The 18,768-nt window shown below is 37.3% G+C and overlaps 1 protein-coding gene across 4 annotated transcripts in view; it reads left to right on the top strand.

Annotated features, from left to right (window-relative positions):
* MTDH (metadherin) overlaps nucleotides 1–17,706 on the top strand; it is a 57,149-nt gene extending 39,443 nt beyond the window's left edge. For 3 of the 4 annotated variants that reach the window (XM_036829907.1, XM_036829905.1, XM_036829908.1), the window contains 5 exons: nucleotides 2,471–2,595; nucleotides 7,707–7,814; nucleotides 10,013–10,153; nucleotides 12,555–12,711; nucleotides 13,359–16,475. In XM_036829907.1, coding sequence (XP_036685802.1) covers nucleotides 2,471–2,595; nucleotides 7,707–7,814; nucleotides 10,013–10,153; nucleotides 12,555–12,711; nucleotides 13,359–13,429 — 602 coding nt within the window. In that variant the 3' untranslated portion in view covers nucleotides 13,430–16,475. Of the gene's footprint in view, nucleotides 1–2,470; nucleotides 2,596–7,706; nucleotides 7,815–10,012; nucleotides 10,154–12,554; nucleotides 12,712–13,358 lie in introns of all 4 variants that reach the window. The other variant, XM_036829904.1, reaches the window with a different exon arrangement.
* The last annotated feature ends 1,062 nt before the right edge of the window (nucleotides 17,707–18,768 follow it).

Genomic DNA, 18,768 nt, shown 5'->3' with positions numbered 1-18,768 from the left:
TTCCGACAGGAAGCCCTAAGAGACCTGGCTTATGGACAGCAATTTTCCAAATCTGGGTGTCTTATTTGTGAGGTTTAAGCAAAACAATTGACAGCTTTGGCATTCAAATCTCCTAATAATATTGTTAATAAATGCTTGGTGTAAGATGAGCAGTTGGTTCCAGACATCTACTAGATACTTTTTTTTTTTTTTTTTTTTTGGCTGTGCTGGGTCTTAGTTGCGGCACTCGGGATCTTCCTTGCGGCATGTGGGATCTTTAGTTGCAGCATATGGACTTCTTAGTTGTGGCATGTGAACTCTTAGTTGCGACATGCATGCAGGATCTAGTTCCCTGACCAAGGATCAAACCCGGGCTCCCTGCATTGGGAGCACAGAGTCTTACCCACCGGACCACCAGGGAAGTCCCATACTTCTAGTACCGGAGGTCTCATGCTACATACATATTTACTTATAAAAATGACTTCTACATTAAAACATAACCAAGTGTATCTTATGGAGAGACTTATCAGGATTGTGAGAAATAAATTCTTAATTGTGTATGCCTGATAGCCTAGAAACTGTCTTTCTATTGTTAATGTCATCAGTGATATATTAAAAGCAGTAGGTACCATTTATTGAGCACTTACTGCATTGCTCTGAACTGCTTTACATGTATCTAATATAATCCTTTCAACAATCCTATGAAGTTGGTACATAGCCAATTAAGATTAAGACATTTGACCAAAATCACCTAGTTATTAAGTGGTAGAGCAATATTCAGATATAGGTCTGTTTGACTCTGAGGTCCATGCTCTTAACCTCTATGCTGTTACTATGTAATACTGGCTCTGGATAGCTGCTCATGGTAGTAAATTTAGAAATATAGGAAGGGACTTCCTTTTTTGTAACACATTTCACACTTGTACTCAGTTGTTCCATGTTTTTCCTCTACTCCCTTTTCGCACTTCCCATGACAGAATCTGTCACTCTGTACTTAATTGTTGTACTTATCTTCATCCCTGAGTAGACAGTGAGCTCCATGTGGGGAGGGATTATTTCATACTCATTTTTGTACCTCTGTTACCTGTCTAGCTCAAGTTCTAGTATTTAATAAGTACTTAATAAGATGAAATTCCTGTAACTCCATTGTTAAGATGTATCTATTATTAATGTATTCTTTTCTTTTATCTCTTCCTCTTATAAATTTGGGATCATGTTGCACAGGCAATTTTGTCTATGATTTTTATTCTGTGAGCATTTTCCCAGATCATAATATATTTATCCAAAACATAGATTTTTTTAAAAGTCTTCATGAGGTCGTATAATAATACCTCCCCTCTAAACAAAAATAATAGAATTCATGTGGAAAAATAAGAATAGTGAAGAAAATAGGAGTAATGCAGGCAGATTTGTTGTTCTAGATAATAAAATGTATTACAAGTTATATTTTGTATGACAGGAATAGATGAATGGAACAGAAATTCCAGAAACAGACTGAAGTATATATTTAAGAATTTAATATTTGGTAAAAGTAGCATTTGGCATTAATTGGGGAAAGGTTGGATTTTTTTTCAATAAAGAGCAATGTTAGAATGACTTGTTAACCATTTAGAAATAAAGCCGAACTTCTGTTATGTTAACATTAAGTAGTTATTATAGATGTATATATGGATGTGTATGATGTCCAGGGAGAGGAGGGAAGAATTAATTTTGAGAGCTACTTACCTAACCAGGGTAAAGCCAAAGATTGTTTTTCTCTTTTAGAATAAGCCAGTGATAGCTTCCCAAAGGAGATAAAAATTCAGTGCTTCCTAGAGTGAAAGAATTTGGAAGTCTAGATTAGAAATTTATTCTTAAAAAAAAAAAAAAAAAATTATTCTTGAGAAGAGGGTGATAGAAGCCCTGAAAGTGACTCACATATTTTGGAAAGATAAAAGTACCATTGAATAATCTGAAAAAATATAAGAAGGTAAAGTGTTTTTTAAAAAAGAGGAGAAAAAGAAGAGGTTGACTATTTTGCATGACTTGGTGAATTTGAAGAAGAACCTAATCTTAAACAGTTCATAAGGAGGGGAGGAGCATGATTTTGGCACTACTCTTAGAGACTGACTCATTTTATACCCTGAGGGGAAGAATCAGAAAAAATGACCAAGTCCTAGACGAAGTTAGACATAAACAGTGAAAAGAAAGCAAATTCAGGGGATAAACTTCCTTTGATAATAAAGGAAGTAGCGAGAGTGGAATAAATGGTTCATAAGTTTTCTGGAGTTTCTTAGACATTCCATCTAGTCATATGATGTGCCCAGCAGAAGTTGGGTAAAGGTTTTTACCGTCATGTTATTGGGTATTTTTCCTAGCTCTTAAAATGTACTTGGGAGGAAGAAGAGCAGTAGTTTAAAATTACAGCTTAGTTCAACATAAGGAATTTTGGGTTTTGCATTTAGTTTTTGGCAGAAATGACAGATGCCTAATTCACACTGTTAAATTTTAGATGGTATGTCTTCTGCTGATCCCAGCTCTGATTGGAATGCGCCAGCAGAAGAGTGGGGAAATTGGGTAGGTGAAGAAAGAGCTTCACTTCAGAAGTCCCAGGAACCAATTCCTGATGATCAAAAAGTGAGTAAAGGGATTGGTGGGTACGTTTATTTCTCTGTGCAATCAACTGTACTGGAATTATTAAGGGTTACATTCCGTATTACAAATATATCCAGGGGTAGAGTTGCTTCAGAGAGACATTCTAATCATATTTGCTTCAGTCATCTTGTGTCCGCATGCCTTCTCTCTATTACTGTTTCTTCTTTCCACAAATTATTGAGGATTCTACTATGTGGAAAGCACTATTATATACTGATAAGAAAAAAAAACGCACAATTCCTGTCCTCATCAGAATTATTATAACAGCCTACCAACTCTTTAGTGTGTTTAGAGAAGAGTAGATTGGTTCTCAATGAAAAATTAAGGAAAGCTTCATAGCAAGATAAGACTGAGAACCTTATGAAAAAGGGACCAAGGCAGGAAAGTAACATGTTTGGTGGAGAGGTATAATACACGTGTGGAATCAGTTGGTGGTAGGATCAATTGTTTTTGTATGTCAGTCTTCCCCTTCTAGGCTTCATTCCTTAAAGAAAGGGACCGTGAAGTTTTTATTTTTGTAGCTCTATAAACTAGAGCTACAAAACATGCTTCACATTCAGTAAATGAATAAATAGATGAAATGAGTGATATATATACCTTGCCACATTTTAATGGAATTCTAGAAGTAATGAGAACCTACTGACAGCTTTTAAACTAGGGATAACCTAATCATTGCTAGGGTTAGAAAAATTAGGCTGGGAGCTTCCCTGGTGGTCCAGTGGGTACGACTCCAAGCTCCCAATGCAGGAGGCCCGGGTTTGATCCCTGGTCGGGGAACTAGAATCCTGCATGCTTGCTGCAACTAAGAGCCCTCATGCTGCAACTAAAAGATCCCGCATGCCGCGACTTCCCTGGTGGTCCAGTGGCTAAGACTCTGCACTCCCAGTGCAAGGGACCCAGGTTCGATCCCTGGTCAGGGAACTAGATCCCACATGCCGCAACTAAGAGTTCAAATGCCACAACTAAGAGTTCAAATTCCACAGCTAAAGGTCCCGCATGCCACAACTAAAAAAAGATCCCATGTGCCACAACGAAGATCCCGCACACGACAACAAAGATCCCGCGTGCCACAACTAAGACCCAACACAGCCAAATAAATAAATAAATAAATAAATAAATAAATATATATATATATATATATATATATATATATATATATAAAAAGAATAAAAAGATCACTCATGCCGCAACTAAAAAAGATCCTGCATGCTGCAACGAAGATCCTGTGTGCCACAACTAAGACCCGGCACAGCCTAAATAAATAAATAAATAAATAAATTTTTTGAAAAAGAAAAATTAGGCTGGATATAACAAAAATGAGAAGACTGGTTTGGGAGGCTATTTTGTACTATTTTGATTGCATGAATCAGGAGGAGATAATGAACTAAGTTGATAACTTTGAAAAGTAAATGGAAGTGGTTATTTACAAGAGACATTAAGCTACTGATTGAACTTTTCTACTGGTTGGTTATAGAAAGAAGGGTGAAAAGTCAGAGAGGCTCTGAAGATACTAGGGCCATTATTATTCAACAGACATTAATTGCATCTGCCATGGGTCAGGTATTGTGCTAATAGAGAAACAAGACACAATTACTGCCTTCGAGGAGCCTACAGTCTCGTTAGGGAGGAGAGGAGGGAGACAGGCACACTGGAAGATAAAAGTAATGTTATAATGTGTTAGGTATTATGGAAGCACTTCGGCATTTTAGCAAAGGCATCCCAGAGGTAAAAGCAGAATCTGTAGCAAAGAGTGGTCAGAAATGAGATTGGAGGGCTTCCCTGGTGGCGCAGTGGTTGAGAGTCTGCCTGCCAATGCAGGGGACACGGGTTCGAGCCCTGGTCTGGGAAGATCCCACATGCCACGGAGCAACTGGGCCCGTGAGCCACAATTACTGAGCCTGCGCGTCTGGAGCCTGTGCTCCACAACAAGAGAGGCCGCGATGGTGAGAGGCCCGCGCACCGCGATGAAGAGTGGTCCCCACTTGCCGCAACTAGAGAAAGCCCTCGCACAGAAACGAAGACTCAACACAGTCATAAATAAATAAATAAATATAAGCAGCCATTTACATTAAAAAGAAATGAGATTGGAAAGGGAAGCAGAAACCAGGTTCTACAAGCCCTTGAATGTCATGTTTAAAACCTTGGATTTCCCGCCTGCCAATGCAGGGGACACGGGTTCGAGCCCTGGTCCGGGAAGATCCCACATGCCACAGAGCAGCTAAGCCCGTGTGCCACAACTACTGAGCCTGCGCTCTAGAGCCCATGAACCACAACTGCTGAGCCCGCGTGCTGCAACCACTGAAGCCCGCGCGCCTAGAGCCCATGCTCCGCAACAAGAGAAGCCGCCGCAAAGAGAAGACCGCACACCACAATGAAGAGTAGCCCCCACTCACCACAACTAGAGAAAGCCCGTGCACAGCAACGAAGACCCAATGCAGCCATAAATTAATTAATTAATTAATTTTTTAAAAAAGACTTGGATTTTGTCCTATAAATAATGGAAGAATTTTAATCTAAAGTGGTGTGCTTTTTGGTTTTTGGTGTTTTTGTTTGGTTGGTTTTGGTTTGATTTGGGGTTTTTTTGTTTTTGTGGGTTCTTTGGGTTTTGTTTTTGTTTTGGCTACTCTGGCAATTAATGTAGAAAAAGGAGTGGAGGCATAATGAGAATAAAGGCAGGAATACCAGTTTAGAGGTTGTTCTAGTAGTCCGGTACAGTAGTGGTAAGAATGGTATACAGAGTAGAGGACAGATTTGAAAAATAAATTGAAGCAAAATCAACAGAACATATGGTTAGAATTGATTGGAGAAAGAATCATCAAAAATGACTTCCAGAATTGTAGCTTAGGTAACTGGGATGGTGAAAGTGGTGCTCCCAACAGAGAAAGCAAAAGCTAGTTAATTGGGGGAAAGATCGTTGGTTCAGTTTGGGATGTGTTAGATGCAAGGTGTTTTGTAGATAGGCCTAAGAAAAGTTGGTTGCAACGGGTTAAAGCTTTGGGAAAAGATTTGTATTTGGAAGTTGTTAAAACTTTGGTTGTTAAAACTTTGAGGGTGAGTGAAATGTGTAGAAAATTTTATAGAGTTGAAAAGAGCAATGTAATGAGCATAGAAATCTGGGGAACTCCCAACTTTTAAGCCCGTGAAAGAAACTGAGGGAGGAGAGTTCTGGGACACAGAGGCTGAGACATTTGCTCTCTGGTAATTTAGAGCAGTTTCATTAGAAACCTTGGACTCTAGTAGCCAGTCGGAGTAAGTTGAGTAAAATGATGCTTAAAAAATAATAAGGTATTTTTTTCTTGGGACTTCCCTGGTGGTCCAGTGGGTAAGACTCCACGCTCCCTATGCAGGGGGCCCAGGTTCAATCCCTGCTTAGGGAACTAGATCCCTCATGCTGCAGCTAAGACCTGGCACAGCCAAATAAATAAATAAATAATTTTTTAAAAAAGATTTTTTTTCTTAAGCAAGTTTGGGTATGGATGGAGAAGTAGTGGATAACAGCAAACTGTAGTATGACGAAGGGTTTTGTTGGGGTCGTTTGTATTTTAACGATAGGAGAGATTTTAGTGCAGGGGTCAGCAAACTTTTATTTAAAAGGCCATGCACTAGTGCAAAAGCAGCCATAGACAGTATGGATGGATTATAAATTGGCTGAGAAGCAGACTGACCAGAGTCCTTGTGACCTGAATATCCTTCAGAGGATACATCTTTTCATACGACATTTTAATCATTGTGAGCCTATGGTAAAAACTTCTGTGGAAGTTTCTCCACAACTAGCAACCAACTTGGACAGAAAGTCTCTTAGCTAAGTTTAGCAGGATTTGTGCAGGATTTGGTTTGGTTTTGTTTTTCCATCTGCTAGTAATTTCTGTAAACTCTTTGATGGTTCATGAGACCTCCAAAATCATCCTAATGGCTATGGTGCTGAGCAGAGAAATAGCAAGTTAGCTATATCATCTCTCCCTTTAAGTAGAGTCTAAGAATCTTGGCTGTCATCTGTACAGGATAAGCTAAAAGCACTTTTCCATAGAAAACTCAGCTATATGGTATGTGTGAAGAAATATCATTCATACTAATTTAACAATTCTAATTTGCTATTCTTGTCATGCAGAATATTACTTTCAATGACATTCCTTCTCAAATTCAATTTTTTTAATTCTTTTCTTTTGAGGTAATTATAGAGTCACATGTACTTTTTAAATATTTATTTATTTATTTATTTATTTAGGCTGTGCTGGGTCTTCAGTGCAGCATGCAGGATCTTTTAGTTGCAGCATGCAGGCTCAGAGTTGCCGCATGTGGGCTTCTTGGTTGCGGCATGCTACCTCTTAGTTGTGGCCTGCATGTGGGATCTAGGTCCCCGACCAGGGATCGAACTCAGGGCCCCTGCATTGGGAGCACGGAGTCTTACCCACTGGACCACCAGGGAAGTCCCAGAGTCACATGTACTTGTAAGAAATAATACAGAAAAATCCCTTGTACCCTTTACCCAGTGTCTCCCAATGGTAACATCTTGCAAAAGCATAGTACAGTGTCAAAACCAGGCCATTGACATTGATACAGTCAAGATACAGAACATTTCTAATGTCTTTTGTGAAATGTCTGTTCGTATCTTTTGCAAACTTTCTAATTGGATTGTTTATTTGTTTACTGTTGAATTTTGAGTGTTCTTTATATAATCTAGATACAAGTCCTTTGTTGGATATGTGGTTTACAAATATTTTCTCCTACTCTGTAGCTTGTCATTCTCTTAACAGGGTCAAGTTCAATTTTAATGCAAATAGTTCTGTGTTTAAATAAAATAAATTACCTAAGAAACGAGTTTTTAAAAACCAAGGTTTGCACAGCTGTCTAATTGATCATGTAGTGAGTGATGAAAGATGTACGAAAAGGGGTTTATCATAATAGAAGAGTGAAGTTCCATGCACTTTTGTTATTTTTTGAGTATGTGATTTCAGATCAGTTTTATTGTTACTAATTCTTATTCAGAATTTGGGAGAAAAAGACTGCACCTAATGAATTATTTCATAATAATTTTCTGAATAATGAAAACTTAACCAGTTGGTTCACTTCAGTATTTTTGCTTTTAACATCAGGTTTCAGATGATGATAAAGAAAAGGGAGAGGGAGCTCTTCCAACAGGGAAATCTAAAAAGAAAAAAAAGAAAAAGAAGAAGCAAGGTGAAGATAACTCTCCTGCACAGGTAGAGTATAAAACAACAGACATCATTCATTAAGCACCTACTGCCGACTTGTGAAAAGATGATTTGCAGATGCTAAGAAAATGTAGAGATATAACGACACCATGTGAGACATCAAATTTACTTGAGAAGCATTTGAAAAGTCATAGAATGTTTTAAAGACTTTATATGTCATGCTGTAATAAAAATGTTATTGCTCTAAAGAAAATATCAAAGGTATAAACCAAAAGCAAGTAACTAAAATTCTAAATTAGAGATGCATTTTAGTTTATATTATGATGAAATGGAACAGGGGGTACAGTATTTCACACATACAGAAATTCTTTGAGTAATGGAATTTAGCAAATTAGAATTTTAGCACATTTAGGAGAACCATGCGCATAACAAGTGGAGTCTTTCCCTTGACTCTGAGTTTGCTGACTGTTCCACTTGGTATCCTTTCCTGATTTTTTGGCTTCTAACAGAAACTTTCTATTTATATCACTCCTACATTTTCCTTTTCTTTTCTTTGGTCTTTCCTATCTGGGAAAGTATTTTTAGATCATTATATAGATGAAAACAAAGATATTTTAATTTCAAATGTACTAGATTACTAGAAATACGCATGGATTTGTTTTTGAAAGCATTATCACTATTACATTACAACTTATGAAAATCTTATTTCTTACTTATAACCATGTGGCTAATTGTCTTCATTCCTTTAAATGTAGGCGATGACCAAAATTTCTAGAGGATAGGCTACATAGTAATTTTCCTACTTATTCTATTTGGAACAAATTTCTGCATGACTTTTTTAAAGAAGTATGTGTTCAGTTCTTTTTTGTTGTGGGAAGCACAACCCTTCATAAATGATACCAATCCATTATCAATATTAGTTTTTTCTCAGTAATAATAGGTGGGCATTAAGGTTAACATAACTAAGATCAATGGACATAAAAGCAAAAACTATATAGTAGGTGTGCTTTTCTTGTTAGCTGAACTAGCTGATGAGAAATGTTATTGATAGCCATACTTTGTTAGTAATACTATCTGAAATCCATTTAGCCAAACTTTTTCTGGATTTCTGTGATTCATACTATGGCCTTTACTAATACTGCTTTTCTGGCTTGTAGATTAGGTGAGTTCCTTTTCAAGGAAATTTCGTGGGGTAGAAGTATTCCTTAAATTTCAACTTAATTGGCAAAGGTCATTAAATTGTGAAAGTTCCTTTGGTATTCTGATATTCCTTTTTAAAAAATGTTTGATCTGTTTTTTAAATATAGTGAATAAGTATACAGGTTTTAGAGTCAGATCTGTATTCACATTTTAGTTCTGCCATTTACTGCGTTGTTTTTTGTTTGTTTGTTGTATTTTGCACAAGTTCCTTAACTGCATAGGTTGCTTTGAGAATTAAATGAGATATCCATGAAGTTCTGTGTAAAGTATATAGCACAGAGTAGCCTATGCATAAATGATTACGTTTTGGAATTTTTTTTTTTTCCTTACCATTCACAATGATAGTCCTATTTAATATATTCTAATTCATACTTATTTCACATACCTAAGCATGTAATGTCTTTTTAAAAGTTTGAAGACCTAAGAATGGAAATGTTTAAACTTGGAAAAGACCATAAAAATTATCTACACAAATTTTATTTTACAGTTGAGGAAACTGCAGTTTGGGGAAATCAAAGATTTGTCCTTGACGTAAGCATTTGTCCTTGACTTAGCTAGGTTGTGGCATGGCCAAAATTGAAATTCCTATCTGTGTCCTTTCTACTGTGTAAGCTTAATTTATCTAGAAAATGGACTTATGTATAAATATTTCATTCCTTGAAGAAGTCATTAAGTGAAATGCTATTTCTAAAGTCTTAAAGTAGCACCTAATTCCCCGTGTACTTTTTCTAAAAGGAAAAAAATACTTGTTTGGTTTAGTAAATTAAATGGTTCCCATTTGGGGATGTGAGTGTGTTGTTTTTTAATTCACAGTTGATTTAAATCCCTGAGGAAAGCAGGGATGATGAACGTATATTCCAAACGTACCTATGGTTAAAATTCTTTGAATAATTATTTTTTTATGCTCTTTTAAGCCATTTGGGCAGTTTCTGAAATAAAATTATCTTCTTGGAATACCTTCTGGACAGTAGTACTATAAACCAAATAGATTTTAATTAGTAAAAATGAGTGATTTGTATCATCTAATGCACTACTTTTCTCTGTAGGACACAGAAGAATTAGAAAAAGAGATTAGAGAAGAGCTCCCAGTGAATACCTCTAAGGTCCGTGCAAAACAGGAAAAAGCTTTTTCTTCGAAGACCATAAGCACTAGTGACCCAGCTGAAGCACTCATCAGAAACAGCCAGGTAACTTTCTGATACGTAAGGAATACAATTTTGATGACTTGAGAATTGTATTAATAGTAATATTTTATGGAGGCCCATGCTAAACATTTTAAATACACCAAATTGCCCTCACAACAACCCCACAAGAAAGGTGCAAACCATTATATAAATGAGTTTAGAGAAGTTGAAAAAGTTGGCCCAAGTCCCATAACTATCAGAGGCCAAACTAGAGAGAGCCCCACTAGACTGTATTTTTTTCTTAAATATCTAGGCATACAAGGGATAGATGCCTTACAGAAAATGTGACTGGTTCCACTCCCCCAAAAGCATGCACATAATATAACGTGACTATGGTCTGACCTCTCAGAATGTAACATTTGTTTAAAATTTGCTGACAGTGTCTTGAACTGTGTGCCATCTGTGGAAAATTTTGATATGTCAGAAGGGACCATTTTACAAAAGGTCTAGACCAGTGACACAAAGACCATAGCTCTTTAAAGTCTGATTTCTAATTTGGTAAGTTATATCATATAGAAATATAAGAAATATGAATGACCATGAAATTCTGCATGGTTCATTTATATACTCATTCAAAAAATGTATTGAGAACCTAACACAATGCCACACACTATTTAAGATTCTGGGGACACATCAAAGAACAAAGCAGACAAAAAAAATCTCTGCCTCTGTGGAGCTTACATATTTAATGAGACAGCTTTACACAAGAACCTGAATTACTGTTAAGAGAAAAAATTTGTAACAGTCTGGTACTAAAAATCTTAACCATACTTCCTATTTGGACTTGATGCTTTTAATTCCCTGAGAGTATTTTGACATAAAAGAATGCAGTCTCAATACATACATAGGACTTCCCTGGTGGCGCAGTGGTTAAGAATCCGCCTGCCAATGCAGGGGACACGGGTTCGAGCCCTGGTCCGGGAAGATCCCACATGCCGCAGAGCAACTAAGCCCGTGCGCCACAACTACTGAGCCTGCACTCTAGAGCCCGCGTACCTAGAGCCCGTGCTCCACAACAAGAGAAGCCACCGCAATGAGAAGCCTGTACACTGCAATGAAGAGTAGCCCCCGCTCGCCGCAACTAGAGAAAGCCTGCGTGCAGCAACGAAGACCCAGCGCAGCCAAAAATATATAAATAAATTAATTTTTTTTAAAAATACATACATAAATTTAATAGACTGCAAAGGGTCATATGACATTTTGATGTTTTACTTAATAAGTCATTTTCAGAAGCCATCTTGTAAAGGATATTTGAGTCCTTCTGTGATTTAATATAGGTAAGTGAGAGAATGGGGGGGGAAAGAGATTTAAAATGAGTACTAAAACTTTTGGGTATGAAATAAATACAGGAAACATTATTAAAATTGAACCAAGCAACATAACTGCAGCTTCAGATACCTGAAATAGGAAGAAGGAATCCTAGTAGTTACCTGGGTACACACATCTTCCTCTTGTTTCCTTTCCCATTGTGCTTTCTTGAACCCATGGAGCCTGGAAGAACAAGGGGCAAGAGAAGCATGACTTACCCTTGTTTCTATATTCAAAATAATCATCACAGGTAGAGCTAAAGGGTGAGATGATCTCTTACTCATCTATTACAGCCTCAAGGCACTGTAAGTGTTGGGGTTTCTGTTGTTACCTGTCCTGAACATTCATTAACAGGCCAAAAAAAAAAAAAAAAACAACAGGCCTCATTCAGGCAAATCAGTTAGTTTACGTCTCTGCTGTGAGGTTGCAGAGGAGAAGGAAGATTCAAGAGTTCAGGCCCTACGCATTATGATTTCACTACCAGACTCAATAAAACTCTGACGATTTGGACCCGAGTTTTACTTGTTGCTTTAATAGATAAGACTAGTAGCCATAGCCTGCTGTATCTGAGGCCATCTTTTTCCTTGGAGAGGAAACTGAACCTGTTGCTGCTGCTCTTTGAGATATCCCTAACTCTTGAGAAGGACAAAAGGGAGTATCACCTACTGGTAGTTCAGAAATTTGCTATTTTCTTTTTGCCTTCACATGAAAAGGTTTTGAGGAGGTGAGAGTTAGTGGGAAGTGGACAGAACCATTGAATACCAAAACATAAAAAAATCCTGTTACTTGTAATGAAAAAGAAAAATGTAAAAGTTAATGAAAATGGAATTATTCACTCTTATGTGAAATTCAGTAAACATCTTGTGATTTTACACATTTATCCATTTTTATCCCAACCTGTATTTGTGGATATTGTAAATAAAGACTTATTTGGTTATATGTCACTAGAGGGCAGGCATGAGTTGTAGCGCTTCTGCTGATAAATTATTTGGCAACCATGTTCATATTACTGCTATACAGCCTCTTGTATTACTATGATACTTATTTTTATTTGAAATTTTTTATGAAAATCTAAGATAATTTCATTTCAAAATAGCCTATCAAGACTCTTCCACCTGCTATTTCTACCGAGCCATCTGTTATTTTATCAAAAAGTGATTCTGACAAGAGCTCTTCCCAAGTGCCACCGATGCTACAAGAAACAGATAAATCCAAGTCGAATACTAAGCAAAATAGTGTGCCTCCTTCACAGAGTAAGTAATTCTCATTTTTGGTTCTTTTGGTGTTCTCTGTACTGTCTATAAGTGTTACTGTCTTAGAAGTCTAATGGATTACTTACTACAGCATCCCTTTCCTCCTTTGCAAAGCCTAGATTCCTTGGACCCTTGTGGACCTCAGTTGGGAGGGCCAGGGAGCTGAAGTCACTTCAGGCAAGAGTAGGTGGCCAAGGACATACACAGAGGAGGGCTATGCCTGCCCTTACTCGCCCAGTCCCTCCCTTTTTCTGTGCACATGTTCTTGAGACTGCAAATTGTCCTGTGCCCTTTTTTTTCATCTCTTTTTCTCCCTTTAGCTACCTTTAGTGTCCATTTTACCCACTTTCACTTTTATTACTTAGATTGAGTCTTTTAAACAATGGTTTTTCTAGGTCAAAACTGATGAAATATCATCCATATCGTTAAACCAAATAATACAGAGGAAAGGAAAAGAGGAAGGCGGCCAGAGAATAACCTAAGAACATGTCACTAGAACTTGAAAATGTAGGCATAGAATTTGAGGCATCATTAGTGGATTTCAAAGCATGTTTTTATTGATACGTTCATGTTTTTGAAACAGAACAGTATTTACTGTCCTAACTTCTCTCTCTCTTTTTTTTTTTTTTTTTTTTTTTGCCTTTTAGCCAAGTCTGAAACTAGTTGGGAATCTCCCAAACAAATAAAAAAGAAGAAAAAAGCCAGACGGGAAACGTGAATATTTTTTTTCCTGAATTGGACATGTGTTTGCAAACACTGTCTTGAAGATTATGCTGTTTATGCAATAATTTGTGAACATGTACAGAGTTTTATATAAATTTAAACCGATTTTTAAAACAAAACTGTGAACACAACCACCGTAAAAATGGAATCAAAGGAAAGTTAATTTATGAAATTAAGAGGTCAGCAGAATTGGAAGACACTTGGGGAAAGTCTTTTCAATCTAACAACGATCTTAATTTAAGAATATTATCCTGGTTTTACAACAGTGCCCTGTTTACAACAGATTGTGCCCTGTCTCATCTGCAGCTGAGGAATAAAGGATTCTGATTAGAGAGAGGGTTGCCTACATATTAGTAAGCAGCTTCTTGGATCTTATGCACGGAACTTAAACCATTTGAATCTGTTTTATGCTTAAATCAAAGTGCTTTGATCAAATGCATAATCTGCCATATCTTTACATATTTGTTGGTAGCAATTTGTATTAAAGAAATCACAAGTGCAAATAAAAAGTCATTTATTATTTGTTTAACTAAACTGTCATGGTTTAGTTTACAATTTTTAAAAAGTTCTTAAAACATTCAAAATGCAGTTGACACTTGTATGGCTTATGAAGTTATTTTTGATAGTCTTACTTTACTTGAATTGTTCAAAGTACAGTATATTTTAAGTTAAGAAAGGTAAACTATATGTATTTGTTTTATACTTTTAAGGTTCAGACTCACAAATAATGCTCTTGTTGATGATTTGAAAACTTTCAGGCAAAATCCACCTTACATTTTTTCCTCTCCCTAGCAATTACTTTTTTTCCAGCATCAACTCTTCTTCATTACTAATACTTTTTTGACTTTAAAAATGAAATCTTTCACAAACTAGTTATACAGACAGAACTTTGATTACATGATGGAGAATGAAAAACTAAAGTCAGACAGCTTTAATTGACATTGTCAAGACCTCCAGTTATCAGGAATACATTTTTTTACTGCCTTAACCTGTAGTGCGTAGAATATGCATCAATTTCTTGAAGGGGATTCGTGTTTTTATAAGAATTTTCATGTAATTATTGCAATCGTGATCAAATAAGGAACGTTTCCTGCTTGAAACTGTACTGATTTAAATGATGTGTGAGATGTTTCACCATTTTCAGGCACTGTGTAATTCTATTGTAATAAACTGGCAGGTATCTTTGTAACTATAAATAGTGCATGCTCAGCCATGTACACTGTAAATAGCCTTTACCAAACGTGTTTGACAAGGACCATAATTAACATCACTTAGTGAATTGTGATAAAGAAAAAAAGCCATGATTTATTCGATGTGATTGGCTTAATTGTTTTCCTGTGGCGCCAAGAATGAAACTGTTTAACAGCTGTAACCAATGGTACTGATCTGTCCATCCAATCTTGTCTTTATTATATTTGACTGTGGTTTGATAGTATTGCATTGTCACACTAGGAAAGCTAAAGAAACAAAATGCTTTTAGTTTTGCTGAAGACTGGCCTTATTAATGGACGGCTTTCCTAACAAGTGATTATTAACTTTTATCAGGTGTTAACATCTGTTTCAGGAACATGGCAGTATGTTTACATGTCAGAAGTTTTGTTTAATTCTATATTTCTAAATTGATTTGTTTAAATAAATTCAGCAAATGGATAGCATTGTTTTTATTTGCTTCAATATCGGGGTAAATAAGCTAAAGTGCCAGGAGTGGATTTCTTCAAATGACTGTGCTCTGTTCGCTTTATATAGATGCTTCCTAAAGAGATCCAAGGATTCCTACATTGCAGCACTTTGTAAAGGTATCACAAAGGAGAATTGAATTAGGGAGTCTGTGTAATTTTAGAATGTGCCAAAAGATCTATGCTCAAAAAATTTAATTGAACTCTCTCAACTCTACCTCACCATTTCTTTATCTTAGAACTGTGTTGGCTATGTCGAATGTCGGACTTTATTTCTCCAGCTTAGTATCTCTCATTCAACCACCAACACCAGGTGTTAGAAACACCATCTTTTGAGGGGAGATTCGGTGTGGAGATGGAGAAGTGCACTGCTAAATTGGGGTGGATCCAGGATGGAGATACCTGTCCCTTCTCTCTGGCTCAAGAACTAGGGCATGGATTTTTATGTTTTAAGAGGTGGCAGCTATGAGTGATAAAATTAATAAGTTCATTCTCTTATACATGCATGAGATGCAATGCAAACTCTTACACAAAGTATCATTGTTCATCGCTCTTGTTCCATAAAGTTGTTTATGTGACATGAAAGCAGTTTCTGGCGTCTGAACAGAGGAACTGTTTCCAGCATAAACTCAGAAGGCAATAAAATCAAGGTAGTGATTCAGGGGAGAGAGGAGAGAGGGGAGCCTGTTGTCCTTTGGAGGCTTGGATTAGATGCTCCCCAAACCACTAGTAGGGAGATAAGTGATCCCTTCAGGCTTTGTCAGGCCTGGAGGGGACCCTTGTTCTGATTAGCAAACAAAGCCTCCTAGAGAAACTACTGAAAACTCTCCCTCATCCTGACCTGTCTCCCCGTACTTAACTGAATGAAAATCCTTCCCTGTTCTGGAGCAAGGAGTAGTGGGTTAGGACTTCCCCAGACTGGAATCCTACCTCTCTGTATCCTGAATTGAGCAAAACAGTAGTTGAGAGAGTCCAAAAAACAAGTATTGAAATAAAATGTCATTAATGTAATTGACCGTGTTTACTTTGTGCATGCATTTTATTAGGCGGGCAGTGGGAATGACTCATCTGAATCTAATGGTATTATTTCATAGGCTAATCCAGTTTGTACTTGGGTTAAAGATATTGAAGGGCAATATTTAACTACAGAGTTTAGTTTTTCTTAATTACAAACAGTCCTCTATTAATAGAGTGTGAAATATCTTTCAAAATTTAGAATTTAAGATGTCTAACAGATGTCTTAAGACTTTCCTATAAACTCATTGCACAAACTGGAATTACTTTCCGAAAGACTTAGGGAATGCAAATATGTTATTTGTAAAATGCATTGAGTATTGTAAATAAAACAAACCATTTTTGATTTAAGTTGCTCCTTACGGTTCTCTTATGGGAGGGCACTTCGCATCCTAAGCTAGTCTAAAGGCAGTGACTTTTTGATGTTCTTGATGTTTCTAAACTATAGGTTCTAAATGTTTCAAATGTTCTTGATGCTCTGAAACCGTAGTTGTACTTGCAGGCTTTACCACCGGCAAGTCAAGTATTTGGAGTGAAGCATCTCTTGAAATGTCCCTGTTCGTGACACAGTGTTCTCTATGGGAAACAGCTTCCATCTTACAGCAGTAGATGTAACTGCCACCAGGTGTAGTGTATCACTTGTATCAACCTTTTAAATTAAGGAAATTAAACTCAAATTTGGCATTAGGTATTAGTATGGCTGTGTCCTAAACAACAGTGACTTAATATAGAAGTTTATTTCTCTTGCATGTAAAAAAAAAAAAAAAGAGAGAGAAAGCAGGCCTGAGAAAGCAGGCCAGGGCTACTCTGACACTCTGCAGGGCCAGGCATCCAAGGTCCTTCTGTGTTGCCCTTCCACATTCTCAACATGTGGCTTTCATGTCACGGTTGCAGACAGCTGCACCAGCTAGAAACCTCCTCTGAGCATTTCTGCTCCCTTCCTTTAAGAACACTTCTTACAAGTTATTCACACCACACAGGCTTATCCACCCAAACTCAATCACTTGATCCTACTAGCTACAGAGGGGGATGGGAAGTAATAGTGTTTATCCTGGGCTGTCATTGGCCAAATTAACATTTCAGGATTCATTACTGAGGAAGCAGCAGAGAAGTGGATATCAGGAACAGCTAGCAGTCTTCTGTCACAGGGTTGACTACGTTGTGTATATCCTGCAGCCAAGTGTCACTTTTAAGGTCAGGTTTTAGCTTTTCCAATCGAGCAGAAATTTTAAAATCTCTTGGATGCTGCTCAGAGTAGCAGCTGATAAGTGTTTCAACTTACATGTAATAGATGGTGGAAGAAATTTCTGCCATTCAGTGACTGCTTGAAATTCTAGAGACCTAGAGGCTTAAAAAAACTTAGCAGCCTGCTTTCACACCTACACTGCAAGTATAGATTATAACAATTTTCAGTAGAAGTTACCCTGGTGTGTAATGTAATCTTTAAAAAATTAAAAGGCACTGTTACTATTCTAAATACTTTAACACAATGATTTCTAATCCTACCATCAAGAAAGGTATATGAGTTTAAAAAAAAAAAAAGAAAAAGGTATATGAGGTACATTATAAGATGTTTGCTACCTACTTAATTAACAATACTGAGGTTCATGAATAGGCTAATCTGAAGAAAATTTTAAGCAGATTCAAGGTCATCCCCGTGATAATGGCATTCTTTTTTGTATGTGTGCTTTCCTTTTTTATTTATTGTATCAAAGCATTCAAAATGAATATATGTAACATGTACATAAATTATAAAGCATAATAAAATGAACACCTCTGAAACCACCATTCTGCTTAAGAAATAGAACATTACCAGTAGGGGGATCTTGGGGGTGAGCTTGCTGTTTGTTGTTGTCAGGTAACAGGACCAAGGCGGGGTGTAGGGGCGGGCTGAGGAGGCATGGATGAAACTAGCTGCTCTCAGGTGCCCAGCAGGGGCACAGCTCCTTTTCGGGGCCACAACTGAGTAGGGGTCCCAGGTAACACATAGCCTGGTCTTGGAAGGGTGTCATGACAGCCTCGCTGCTACTGCTTCCTCGAGTCACTCCACTGACATCTGTTGGGAAATTGTTGTAATAAATATGCATACGCACAGTGAATCTGAACATGAATAGTGCCCTCGGAGTTGCGTAGTGCACGCTTTACGTGGCAGCCTTTCCCCAGGGAAAGAGGGTAGCGAGGCTCTTTTCTAGACAGGAGCTTCCCCCAGGGTTCAGAAGAGTAGCGTGTGTCCTTAGGGCAAGGGTTCCTTGCAAAGTTGGCTGAGGGGGCTGCAGACATTCTGAAAAACACCACAAGGGTGTTTACTGGCAGGACAACCAGAGCTGTTAGCTACTTAAGACCCTAGAATTATGAATGATTTCTTTCTCTTCTAAACTGTCTTCAATAATTTAAAAAATATATTGCCGGGAAAATTTGGAGCTATTTCCCATTTCTTATCAAAACTGAAATGACCACAGTAATGAACAATGGAAGAAAACCTTCCTTAGCACTGGAACTAGGAAAGGCGCATCCAAATGCCAGAAACCGGGGGGCATTTCTGTTATTAGCAATCAAAATCCAGAAATTTATCGAAAGAATAAAACAGGTATAATATCAAGAAATCTAACATTTCATTTAATCGCAAGATTAAAGCAGAAAAAGT

Source organism: Balaenoptera musculus, chromosome 17, assembly GCF_009873245.2.
Source record: "Balaenoptera musculus isolate JJ_BM4_2016_0621 chromosome 17, mBalMus1.pri.v3, whole genome shotgun sequence".
Taxonomy (NCBI): domain Eukaryota; kingdom Metazoa; phylum Chordata; class Mammalia; order Artiodactyla; family Balaenopteridae; genus Balaenoptera; species Balaenoptera musculus.
The sequence above is the reverse complement of the archived record's forward strand: the minus strand, read 5'-3'. Positions and strand labels throughout refer to the sequence as shown.